This window comes from Peromyscus leucopus, chromosome 1, assembly GCF_004664715.2.
Source record: "Peromyscus leucopus breed LL Stock chromosome 1, UCI_PerLeu_2.1, whole genome shotgun sequence".
In the NCBI taxonomy this organism is placed as follows: domain Eukaryota; kingdom Metazoa; phylum Chordata; class Mammalia; order Rodentia; family Cricetidae; genus Peromyscus; species Peromyscus leucopus.
The window spans coordinates 176,936,210-176,950,131 of NC_051063.1; the positions used below are offsets into that span (position 1 = coordinate 176,936,210).

At 39.6% G+C, this 13,922-nt stretch overlaps 1 protein-coding gene across 3 annotated transcripts in view; it reads left to right on the top strand.

Annotated features, from left to right (window-relative positions):
• Positions 1-1,718: 1,718 nt before the first annotated feature.
• LOC114687325 (probable alcohol sulfotransferase) overlaps positions 1,719-13,922 on the top strand; it is a 43,396-nt gene continuing 31,192 nt past the window's right edge. For all 3 annotated transcript variants that reach the window (XM_028861993.2, XM_037202065.1, XM_037202066.1), the window contains exons 1-3: positions 1,719-1,927; positions 3,496-3,704; positions 5,353-5,479. In XM_028861993.2, coding sequence (XP_028717826.1) covers positions 1,795-1,927; positions 3,496-3,704; positions 5,353-5,479 — 469 coding nt within the window. In that variant the 5' untranslated portion in view covers positions 1,719-1,794. The remainder of the gene's footprint in view (positions 1,928-3,495; positions 3,705-5,352; positions 5,480-13,922) is intronic.

The following is a 13,922-nucleotide window of genomic DNA, read 5'->3' on the forward strand; positions in this document are numbered from 1 at the left end:
CATTGTGTTTGCTTCATAACTAACTTCCCCAGTGACAGTAGTCTGATCTGCCATCTGATTTTCTGTATTCTCAATAAATGTTGGGTTTAACATGAAAAAAAAGAGGGGGTGCCAAACAGGTAAACTTTGTAAAGACATGCCCTGAGCCTAAACCTTAAAATAAGATGGGCTTACTGAAAAACAAAAAGGGGAAGTCTATGGGGCACACAGGATGACATGAGAGGAAGTTAGCCCAAGTTGTTTATGCTGAGATTAGATACAAAGATCAGGAGGTGACATCAGTGCATAAACAGCTCGTAAACAAAGAAATGAGCATAGGGTGACCTTTCAAATGATTGGTTGGTTCCTTCCACCTGCTCCTAGGGTTCTGAGGTTTTCTGCTATGAAAGAGGCTTACTGCCTAATAATAAACGAGTTCTTGCTTGACTTGACTCCCCACTGCATCTGATTGTCTCCTGGTAAAAGAAAGCCTGGGAAACAGGCGAGTGGCACACTTACCTTTCCTCAGTTCCAGGCCACCTCTTCAGAGGTGACCTAAGTTCCCGGTGGAGTAAGACCCCACAGTTTGTGCCTTAACGTTGGGCTCAAAAGTACAATTGGCCAGGGCAAGAGGTCTTCAAAGGTATGTGAATCCCTCAGTATGGGTAATGCAACCTCCTCAAGTGATAAGTCAGCCCTCAAGGCCCTGCATTATATATTGAAGTCTAGAGGGCTCACAATTTCTAAGAGGAAGGCTGGGAAATGGGTGAGCAGGGCGCACTTACCCTTCCTCGGTTCCAGGCCACCCCTTCAGAGGTGACCTACGTTCCTGGTGGGGCAAGACCCCATAGAGAATATTGACTGTGAGGTGCCCAAGCACAACTGATACATTTGCAATGAATCCATTCAGCCTAAGACGTGGGAAACACACAGAAGATTGACAGAAATCCCCCAGAGGCTAAGGATCTCTGTCGATGATATATATACCCTAGACATGACTGTAAAACACACCTATGAACTCTCAAAGTGTATTTAATGAAATGTGCCATCATAATCACACCAGTTGGTATAGAAATAAGGACAAGAGAAATTCTTCATGGTCTTACCTCTAGATGAGGGAACATAGCAGGTCAACGACTGCTGAAAGAGAGAAAATCAGCTGCCTCAGTAGGGAAATCCCATGTTGGTTTTCCAGTCACAAGTGTTCAGCACAGAATACATTCACACACAAACAGAACTAACTGGACTCAGTAGGTTATATGTACATGTGATCATATAAATATACATATACATAAAATGAAAAGTATAGAAGAGATCATATATATGGGAAGGGAGTGAGGCACTGGAGGGGGAGAGTGTGGGTGAGAGCCATAGAGCACAGCTAAGGAATTGAGTTTCTCAAAAACAACCACTACTTTTTAAAAAATAATTGCATGTGGTAATATTTTGTATGATCTCTGTAACTTTTTTGCACATTTGAAACTATTCTGAAAACTGAATTGTATTAGAAATCATTTTAAATTAAGTTCCATTTCTATGTCCCAGTACTTGTTATTGAGTTTCTGGTTTGGGGTCATAAACTCAGGCTCACAAATGCTGCAGAATGATCTCTGAATGGGTTCACAATTGCTTAACACAACAACCTTTGACTGGTTGTTACATTATTTCTTCCCGTCAGTAGTTAGTTTCACAATGAACTGTGGGGTGTTACTAATTTCATTGACTGCACTATAAATATTACCTTTCACCATTTTCTAGAAGCTGAAAAGGTGGCTAAAACTGTAATCCTAACAGACCCACAAAGAGCTCTTTGCCATGCCAGACTACCTTTGGTTTGAAGGAATACCTTTCCCTGCTGTAGAGTATGAAAAAGAAATAATTGAAAAAATTCGTGATAAGTTTGTGCTCAGAGATGAAGACACAGTCATACTGACTTACCCTAAATCAGGTAAGAACTGTTAGTGAGAATGATCCTGAAGTGTATGAGGAAGGATAAGGCTTTGATCCTCATTCATTTGGGTGATGAGTAGCGTGCTCTATATATCTGATGTTTAAAATGTTTTGTGGGCATGGATTGCTGTTTGTGAGTGCATTTCCCTAAGAGAAAGAACACCAGCCTGGTCTGTGTGGGGAGAGGCTCATCTAGGCCATGTGAGCAATACCAGTGGATCCTAAGGGAGATTCTGGCATTGTTCTGTCTCTGTGTGGAGGAGAATGTGAGGGAAAAATGAAGAAAATAAACAGAAGAAACAGCACCAAGGTATAAAGGCATGGATGTAAGAATATGTGGAGGAGAGGACAATGTCCAGGGAGTGAAAACAGTCTCAAAACTCAAGGAACCAAAAAGAAGCAACATGGGCTTTGGGAAGGGTTGTTTGCTGGGTGGCAGGAGCACTGAACACAGGTAAGTTTTAGGTTGCTAACACTGACAGTAAAAGAACATGGAAAAGCCAAGGGTGGTGGAAAGCATGAAGAAGATTCATACAATGACCCAGAGAAGAAATCTAGAGAAATACCCAAGGACAAGTGAACATGTAAACATAAATACAAGTATGTGTGGAAATCAGACAGAAGGGGATTTATTCACCTAAAGAGAAGCAGTACTCATACACATACTGCAGCATGGATGCATCTCAATTGCTTTGCATTAAAAGAAAGGAGCTAGTCTCAAGGACAGAGTCCACAATTACATCCCTGTGAAGTATTTGGGAAAGTCGAACCCACAGCACCAGAATGTAGAATAATGATGGCCCAGGACTTGAGGGGACTTTCAGGTAGAGTTAATTGAGTATAGTCTCAGTTTCTCCATGTGAAGCTCATAGACCCCAGACCCAGGGTACTACCTTCTTGAGGGGGTGCCCCAAGAACCCAGGCTCCCATCCAGTTAATGCAACAGCAAGAGGCGTTTATTAATGCAGATGTACAGTCGGGCTGCTCCGCTCCAAAGAGCAAGAGTCACCTCTATTGCACTCACATGGGTACTTTTAAAGGAAAAACCCACAAAAGCCATAAGATTACAATTCCCATACAATTTCATGGCCTGATCACAGGGTGATCACAGAGTGGGTACAGTCACATCTGCATGCACATTCTTCCTGAAACCTCAAGGGGGGGGTATCAGGGCAGGAGTGGAGTTTACACAAAGGTCACAGTGGTCCTTCCTGGAACACTTGCAACTATCCCAGCCACAGTTGAGCACATCTCTTAACAGAGATCTCTTTACATTGTTACATTGTGGCAGGGGTGAGTCAGGTTGCCCTTGGAACTAGTTTTCTTTTTAGTTCCTTATTCTCTTGGGGCTTGGGGGTGGAAGCCTGAAGGGTTAGGGTCTTTCAAAGCATTGACAATGTGCTATCTGAATATACTTTGTACTTAGAGCACGTGGACTTTGTGAACTCCACAGGTCTGTGTGCTTGGAAACAGCTTCACTGTAAATTGTACAGGTGTATAGTTTTCTTCTTGAGGCTTTTTAACAAGTACTGTTGAAATGAGTGACCATTACTTTTCCTTCTACAGGAAGTAACTGGCTGGTTGAGATTGTCTGCTTGATTCAGACCAAGGGGAATCCCAATTGGATCCAATCTGTGCCTATCTGGGAACGCTCACCATGGTTGGAGAATCAAGGAACATATCCACTATTAATCAATAAGGAAGGACCACGCCTCATCAGCTCCCACCTTCCCTTCCATCTTTTCCCCAAGTCTTTCTTCAGTTCCAAGGCCAAGGTCAGTGTCCATTGGTTGAGAAATCTTTGACCAAATGCTCTTTGAACTTCATCTACCTTGATGGGCCCTGGAGCTCTTGATGAAATGCACTCAGATTGTGTAGGTTGTGGGTGGAAATATGAGATTCTCATGCACTAACTAAGTGATGCAGATGTGTCTCCACCTCAGACTACATTAAAGTCCAGAATGTCAAGTACCACACAGTGATCCTGGGCAGATAAATGAGAGAAAGTGAAATATCAACTAGAGCATTCAGGAACTACACATACAGGTCAAGCAGAGGGCACAATCTAGTGTACAGTGGATATTACTGTTTTGCTGTCATCAAATTCAATTAGCTAATCTTGATTCTACATAAATCCCGTGAGCAGTGTGTGAATCACCCCAGACAGAGTTGCTCATAGGAAAGAGCCTGACCAGGCATCAATGCTGTAATCATGGAGATTGTTCAGCAGTCATGGCTCATCTGTACCCACTGTGTGTTGCTCTATCTAGGTGTCCATTGATGTGATTAGCCACAGGAATCATACATATCACTGATTGAGGATCTCTAGAAGGGATCAGAAATATCCAGGTTCTGACCTATCATAGTTTCTTGTTAGTAAGAAAGTTTTTTGGAAGTCCCTGCACCATGGAGCCTAAAAATATTTTATGCTTAAACTGCAAAGACAAACTTAGAAAAATTTCCCCTCTTGGAAATATCATAAGGAACTTGTGACCATTCAGTTATACGCATGTGCATTATCGGGATTTGACACATACTTAGCTAGGAAAATTGAGGCCTAAAGAGTTGAATTCTAGAATAATGTCACAAAGAGTGTTGGCACAAAATATAAATTTCCTTTTATTAAAATTATTTATTTTTGATTTGTTTCTTTCATTGTTTGTGATTATAATATGATTACATACATCATTCCCCCTTCTTCCCCCCAGGCTTTCCTTCTTTCCCTTTCAAATTTGTAGTCTCTTTTTTCTTTAATTATTGTTATATCTGTATATGTATCTATGTATTTCTCAATATTTAAATGCAACCTGCTCAGTCTATAAAATGTTACTTGTATGTATGTTTTCAGGGTTGAGCATTTGGAAATGCATAACCAATTGTTATGCTTTTCCCAGGGAGTCTCCAACTCTCTGCATTTCTGAGTTGCCTGTAAGTCTTTGTGTTCACTATTGTGTAATGACACACTGGCTTTGAACTCTGCATCATGATTCTTTTGAAAGTTATATTTGGTAGTTACAGTTGTGGGCAGCAATTAGTTTCTCATATTGTAGATAGATTTAGCACAGTACTCATCTATGAGTATATGAGATGTTCCTTCTTAGTGGATGTATGGTTTTTCACACAGTAAGATATTGATCTTTACAACTAGAGAATCAGTCTTGGATTTTTGTTATTGTTGTTTTGTTTTTTAAAGTATTAGTGGCCTGAGTAATTTTGCTGTTACATGTTTGTAAATAAAATAAAATTATAAAAGCGATTCTCACTATAGATATTTTGTACTTATGTAAATATTTTGTCCAAATAAAAATAATTAATGTTTTTAGAAACCTCATGGAGATTTGATTGACATTTCATATAAATTGTGCAAGTTAAATGGTTTGGAATGACTATGTTGACCTTCATGTACATGTTTTTCTGTTTAAGGTGATCTATTTAATCAGAAATCCCAGAGATGTTCTTGTGTCTGGTTATTTTTTCTGGAGTAAGACAAAATTAGCTAAGAATCCAGATTCACTGAGAACTTATTTTGAATGGTTCCTCAAAGGAAATGGTGAGTGTCCTTTTAAATATAGGGCTTTGGTGAGCTTCAGAGACATTTTTAATGACAAGGTGAGATATAGCTCAGGTTGGTCTTGAATTCTGTATATCCAGGGACAATGTTGAAGCTCTGTTCCTCCTGCATCCACTTCTTGAGTTCTAGTACTAAAAGCATCTACTACCATATTCCGTCAATTTAATACTGGGGCTCACACCCACAAGATCATGTATTTTGTCTAACTTGCTTATGTGCCTAGCCTTTAGTATATTCTTTAGTATATAGTCTTCACTTAGCTCCATCTTATCCCTCTATATTCAACAAATCTGTGGTTCTAAATCTCATCACCATTTTGAAACTAATTGTGAAGTCTTCCCATTTTCACACACCACTGAATAGCAGGGCACAACTACAGCTTGACCTGTAACACGCTATCCTGGCAACGTTTGCAGTATCTGGTCTTTCCAGTACTAAGGTAGGTGTTATAATTTGTGGTATTGAATGAGAAATGCCTCAACTAGACCTTGACATTTGAACACGTGTTTCCCACTTGGTACTCTTTCAGAAGATTTATGAGGCACAATTGCAGGAGGTACGTCACTGAGTATGGGCTTTGAGAGGTTTTAAATTCTTTTTTTTAATTAAATTTATTCATTTATTCCATATCCTGACCAGTTTAGCCTCCCTCCTTTCCTCCAATTCTTCTCCACCTCCAACCCTCAATCCACTCCTCCTCTGTTTCTGTTCAGAAAGGTGCAGGCCTCAGCATGGGTGTCAACAAAGCATGGCGTATTAAGTTCAGGTAGGGCTAAACTCTTCTCCTTGTATTAAGGCTGGACAAGGCAACCCACTATGAGGAATAGGTTCCTAAAAGTTAGCTAAAGAAATAGGGATGGGCCCTGCTTTCATCACTAGGAGTCCCACAAGCAGATCAAGCTACACAATTGCCATACATGTGTAGAGGCCCTAGGTCAGACCATGCATGGTCTTTAGATGTCAGTCCAGAGTCTGTGAGCTCCCATGAGCCTATGTCATTTGTTTCTGTGGGTACCTTTGGGATGACCTTGACCTACTTGGCTCATCCAATCCTTCCTCTGTCTCTTCAATAGACTTTCCTAAGCTAGGCCCAGTGCTTGGCTCTGGGTCTCTCTGTTTCTTTAGGTCACTGGATGAAGGATTTCTGATTACAATGTGGTGAGTTACCACCCTGCTTACAGGAGATGGCCAGTTCAGGCTTGCTATCCACTATTGCTAATAGTCTTTCTTAGCTTGAATCATCCTTGTAGATTCATGGGAGTTTCTCTAATCAGGTTTCTGCCTGACCCCAAATGCCTGCCCTCAAGATGTCTCTTTCATTACTCTCCCACTCCAACTATGCCTCCAACCTAATCTCTCATGTTCCCATCCCAGTCAACCCAGGAGATCTCTTCTATTTTCCCTTCCAGGGAAATCTGTGCATCACCATTCCCTTTGGGCCCTCCTGGTTACCTACTCTCTATGGGGCTGTTTATTCTAGCATGGTTATCCTTTACTTTACAGCTAATATCCACTCTTGAGTGAGTACATACCAAGTTTGTCTTTCTGTGTCTGGGATACCTCACTCAGGATGATTTTTTCTGGTTCCTCCAGTTCCCTCAAATTTCCTGATGTAACTGATTTTAACAGCTGAGTAATACTCCATTGTGGAAATTTACCACATTTTCTTTGTCCATTGTGTGGCTGAGGAGCCCCTAGGTTGTTTCCATGTTCTGGCTATTGTTTAAAACCCTGCCATGGACATAGATAAATAACTGTTCTTATGGAAAGATTGAGCATCCTTTGGGTATATGCCCAAGAGTGTTATCGCTGGGTCTTGAGGTAGATTGATTTTCAGTTTTCTGAGAAACCTCCATATTGATTTCCAAAGTGGCTGTACAAGTTTGGACTACCACTATCAGTGGAGGAGAGTTCCCCTAGATCCACATCAAAAGGTTGAGTTCTTAAGTCACTGCCAGTTCCTTGTCTCTGCTTCCAGCTTGTAGTTGAGATGATCTCTCAGCTTCCTGCTGCTATAGCCCTGCTTGAAACTTATTGCCATTGCCTCCTTTCTCCCATCATTTATTCATATCTCTCTGGGATAATAAGCCAAAATTAAGTTCTCTCTGCTTACTTAAGTTGCCTTTGTTCATGATGTTTTATCACAGCAACAGAAAACTAACAAAGATATTGGTCTTCCTACCACACCATTTGTGGATTTTCTTAGTCTTTTTTTCATTGGCTTCCCATACATTGTCCTGACTGTCCACCATTTTGTTAAGATGCATCCTTCCAAATATTATAAACCCTATTTTCTTTATTGTCTTAAAAGTATTTTCATAGGCATGGATTCTTAACACTTCGTAAATAGTTTAACTTTTATTGACTTACAATAATTATATATAATTATTATGACATTTTCATACATATATGCTGGTATTTTTGATCAAATTAATGGCCCACTTATCTCTCTTGTCCTGTTCCCACTCTTCCTGATATTTTTCCTCTTCCCAAGTAACTCTGCTTTCTACTTCCATGTCCCTTTTCTGCATGTGTGTGTGTGTTTGTGACCCAGTGAGTTCCATTGGGGTCGCTTACTGGAGCACAGGGAAGGAGTCATTTACAGGAACATGGGTATCTCAACATTAGCTCCTTTACTGAAAAAATGCCTCTCCTTCCACTAGCAACCACTAACTGCCTATAGACCCTGGAAGGAGGGGGGGTCTCATGAGCCCTACCCTAACTACATTTGACTGCTCATAAAGCCACAGGAAAGTTGTGGTTACTTGTTAGCACCTTTTCTCTCCTTGATAGAGTATTTTAGGGCCCAATCTTGTGCAGGTCTTGTGCAGTAATCCCAGCTACTAAGAGTTAAAATGTGCTGTGGCCTTGTCATGTCTAGAAGACAATATTCCACATCATTCTACCCCATATTTAAGCTTTTACATCATTTCTATACCTTCTTCCTCCATGTTTCTTAAGGCTTCATGGGGAGTCTAGATCATCTCATTTGGTGAGCACTGAAAAAGACCTTAGTCTCAGCATTTTGGCCAATTTTAAACTGCTCACTACAAGAAGAATCTTTTTTTTTCAACCAAGCTGACAGTAGTGATATATAAGGAGAAACATAGCTATTTAGAAGAGAATTTGATGTGTACATCAAGTCCATTCAGCAGAACAACAATGATAGCTTCAACACTAGGACCTATTCCCTCCACAGCATGGATATTCAATCACATTGAGTGCACCACATTTGAACTCTTCTCAATCAGAAAATGATTGGCTATCCTGATACCACAATTCCCATTATTACACTAGTGGACATATCTTGCAAGGCTGTTTGAAGTATAGATCACAGTGTACACAGCTGAGTATGACTGTTGACAAGAGTCTCCTACTATCAGACTGCACAACACTTTCTGGCACTATGAGAGCTATTGCACAGGAAGGCATATTTCAGCCCATTCCCAGCTTGCTTTCTTTATATACTGTGATAAGACTATGAGGATGTACTTAGAAATAGGGTCTTACCAACTAGTTTTAGGGGGCACTGACAACAGTGACAATTGCCTATATTATTTGGTTCCTTGGGCCTTTCTAGGCAACAAATCCTAGGGAGGTATCCCAACACTAGCAATGGAGTTTTTATTTAATAACCTTTGACTTCCGGGAGCAGTATTGTAGCTCAACTTATACTTTTAATGAGTTTATAAACTAATGAGTTTCTATAAGGCATTGTCATATATTCTTGGATTTGGTTAATTTTTTTTTCAAGAAAGGGTTTCTCTGTGTAGTTTTGTCCCATTCCTGGAACACACTCTGTAGCCTTGGCTGGCCTTGAACTCACAGAGATCTGCCTGCCTCTGCCTCCCTAGTGCTGGGATTAAAGACATGGACCACCGCCTGGTGGTTTTGATTAATTTTACTCCTCATCCTCTCACCCCATCTTCACATTAACCCACTCAGTCTCATATTCCCTCCCTTCACATTCATACCAGAGGTATTCTGGAATTTCTCTTTCCTTAAGGTCTCTTTTTTCATGTTCCCCATCTAAGGGCCCTTTCCAGTTTCCTGTACTTATAATGCACTTCCAGTTAAACATACTAAGAACTTGTCTAGGATCCTTATATGAGAGAGCACATGCAATGGTTGTCTATCTGTGCTGGGCTCACCTCATTAGGTGTATTTTCCAGTTCTATCTATTTTACTGAGAATTTTATAATTTCATCTTTATAGCTGAAGGAAGTTTAATTGTGTATACACATTACAATTTCATTATCTACTTTTCAGTTGATGGCATGTAGGGTGGACCTGCTTTCTAGGTATTGTGAGTGGAGTTGCAATGAACACAGATGTTCAAACATCTGTACAGTTGTACATAGCTAAGTATATAGTAGACTATACCTGAATAATTTGAGTATGTACCTAAGAATTGATAGCTGGTAATATGGAAATTCTCTTTTCAGCTTTTTTTTAGTAAACTCCACAGTGATTTTAGTAAGGGTTGTATCAGTTTGCACTCCCACCAGTATTTCTCTTTCCCCACATTTTCTTCACAAATTTTAAAAACTAAGCTTTATTATAAAGAAACTTGTAAATAAGTAAAAACAAGATACACCCAAATTAATGAGACTCTAAGCCTATAAACTTGATGAATACAAATTGTATATAAAATACAGTTAGATTTGATACTAAAATGAGAAGCTGCTACGAGTCACACTACATGTTATACTTTCAATATCACTTATATTGCACTCAGTTTTCCGTCACCAAATCTGAAAATCTGTGACAAATTTATAACTAGAACAATGTAACCTGAATTGTCTTTCAACACTCTCATCCATTACCTGCATCTACTTCTTTCTCATCCCCTTATATTTGGAGGAAACCAAAATGGCTAAGAAACACTTCACAAAATGTTCAACATCCCTAGCCATTAGAGAAATGCAACTTAAAATGACTCTCAGATTCCGCTTCAACCTTTCAGAATGGCTAAGACAAAAACCACAAGTAACAGCTCATGCTGGAGAAGAGGTAGTGTGAGGGGAACACTCCTTCTTTGCTGGTGGGAGTACAAACTTGTATAGCCACTTTTGAAGTCAGTGTGGAGGTTTCTCAGAAAACTGGGAATCAACCTACCCCAAGACCCAACTATACCACTCTTGGGCACATACCCAAGGAATGTTGGTCATACATTATGGATATTTGCTCAACTATGTTCATAGCAACTTTATTTATAATAGACAGAACCTGGAAACCCAGATGTCTGTCAACCAAGAAATGGATAAAGAAAACATGGAATATTACTCAGCCTCTTAAAACAAGGACACCAGGAAATTTGAAAGCAAATAGATGGAATTAGAAAAAAAAATCATCCTGAGTGAGTTAATGCAGACAGAGAAAGACAATTGTGGTATGTACTCACTTATATGTGGATATTAGCTGTAAAATAAAGGATAATAGTGCTATGATCCACAGACCCAGAAAGACTAGGTAACAAGGAGGATTCATAGTGGGGACTCACAGATATCCTTGTGAAAGGGAAAAAGAAGAGATTTTGTGAGCAGGTGGGCATTGGAACATGAGTGGTCAGGTTGAGGTAGGGGATGAAGGGGGAGAGTTCTGAAAGAGACTACTGGAAAGGGGGATATTTCAAGGTCAGGTAAAACATTGCCAAGAATCTCCAAGGAAGACTCCAACTTAGGCTCCTAGCAATAGCAGATATGTAGTCTGAACTGTTCATCTCCTGTGGCCAGATTTGTGCCTAGCCTAATTGTCATCAGAGAGACTTCATCCAGCAACTGATGGAAACAGATGCAGACATGCAGGCAAATAGTAGGTGGAGCTCAGCGAATCCTGTAGAAGAGGAGGAGAAAGAATATTTGGAACTACAAGAGTCAAGGACACCACAAGAATACTCACAGAATCAACCTGGGTTCATAGGGGCTCACAGAGTCTGAAATGCCAACCAGGGTGCCTACATGGGACTCATCTAGACCCTCTGTATATGTATTATAGCTTTGTAGATCGGTGCTCTTGTAGGACTTCAAATAGTGAGAACAGGGGCTTTCTCCAATTATTTTACTGGTGTTAAGACCCTACTCCACATGCTGGGTCACTATGCCCAGCTTTAATACATGGGGAAGTACTTAGTCTTATTGTGACTTGATATCCCATGTTGATACTAATAAGAGACCTGCCCTTTCCTAAACAGAAATGGAAGAGGAGGAGTTTGGGGGGTGGGAACAGGAGGGGATTCTCCTGGGGGAGATACTGGGAGGAGGGGACACATGGGAAAACTCTGGCTATAAAGTAAAATAAGTACACAAATACATTTATTTTAAAAAGAAAAGGAGAAAATAATCAAACCATCTTGCAGACCGACCCCTCTGGGCAATGATACACTCCTCTATCAATGGCAGTCTTTTCTCATACCAGTCAAACATGTTCTGTCTCCTATTCCAACCTACTTGTACCACTTTGCTACTCCATCTTTTTCACCTCTCCATCACATATTTATTCATCATCATCGCATGGGGAGCTGAGGTGTGTTGTGCAGTAGACCCTGCCCAGACAGCTTTACTTGCAAATGTTCATTGCAATGAGCTGTTGGTCTGGTTCAGGGCCTCTAACTTCTGCTACACCATCAATACTGACTCATCTAAGATATCCTGCTATTGTTCAGAGTCATGGAGATCCTGTGGCTATGCTTCTGCAGGACCATCCCTTTCTACCTTCTCCACCTGATCAGAGATACGATAAATGTTGGGGTGAACCAACTCAAAGCCCTAGGTCTGGGTGTCTGTGGTTGCTGAGCTATTCAGCACTGCTCTTTGCCCTGCTTTCTCCTATCCCAGAGGTGACAGGCAAGGACTAGGTCCAATTCTTATTACTTTTAAGGTTCATGTCATTTTATTTATAGAAGTATTTTTATTGCATATATGTGTTTGTTGAATATGTGTCTGGGGCCCAGAGGGGCAGAAAGAAGGCATTGTGGGTAGTAGAAATTGAGTCCTGGTTCTCTAAAAGAACAGTGAATGCTTTTAACTGCACATGCTTCTCCCCATCCCTACTTGTTTAGTTGTTCAAAATGTCATCTTAGTTTATTTTTGGTAGTTTTTAATCTATGTAGAAATTCATCCATATGTTTTAGATTTTCCAGTTTAGTGGAATGCTCTTAAGGTAAACCCTAATAATTTTCTGAATTTCACTGGAGCTTGTCATAATGACTCCATTTTCATGTCTTATTGTATTAGCTTTGGCATTCATTCTTCCTTTTGGTTAGTTTATCTAGAGTTTGTCAATATTGTTTATATTGTGAAAGAACCAAATCTATTTCATTGACTATGTAGTTTGTTTTGTTGTTGAGCTGTTTTTGTTTCACTGATTGCATTAATGTCAGTGTTTTCTTTCCAGCTAATGATTTTGGTGTTTGGCTTGTTTCTTTTTTTACAGCCCTAAGGTGAACCATTAACTAAATTATTAGAAATTTCTTTGATTTCTTAATACAGGAACACTGACCTTTAAACATGTCTGTTAGGACTGTTTACATTGCATCTCACAGATTAAAGAATGTTGTGTTTAATTTTCATTTTATTGAAGGAGTCTTTCTACTCTTGGATTCTTTAAGAAACCATTCATGATTATGTCGTGAGTTGTTTAATCTCGATGAGTTTGTTTACTTTTACAGTTTCTCTTATTTATTTATAGTCATTTTATTGGTGTTGGACAGAATATAAAGAAATATTTGTTTCCCCATATTTGCTCAGATGTTCTTTGTGTCCTAATATATCTTGGAATTCCCACTCCTATCTTATTATTATGTTATCTTTGTTCTTATTGGATTTTCCCAAGTCCTCCACCTTACTTTCATACTGTGATTTTTTTCCTTTAAAAATATCTTATTTATTGTGATCTTGTGTGTATGTGTGCATGAGTGTCTGTGTGGGCAGAACATTTTTGAGAACCTGAGAACAACTTTGTGGAGTCAGTTGTACTTCTGATTTATGTGGGTTACAGAGACAATTTGGTCATTGGGTTTATATGATAAGCACTTGGTTTATCCATTATTGTTTCACAATGCCACCATTACTTTTTGTATCTCTATTATTTCATTTACTATTTACTAGTTGTGTAGATTACTCTTGCTAATTTCTACTCTTCCTTGTGCAAAAAAAGTTGTTTTCATAACTTACTTTTCAAAATTATGTCATTAGGGTCTGAAGAGATGCTTTGGTGCGCAAAAGAACTCGGAGCTATTTACGGGAGGGCAGTTTGTTTCCCACTACCCACATCAAGTTGCTCACAATTTTTCATAGCTCTAGCTTCAGGGGAACTGGCACTCTTCTCATCTTTGCAGACACACAAACACACAGACTCACACTCATATGAAAACACACAAACATATACAAAAAGAAAAAATTAAAATAAATCTTTCAAAAAT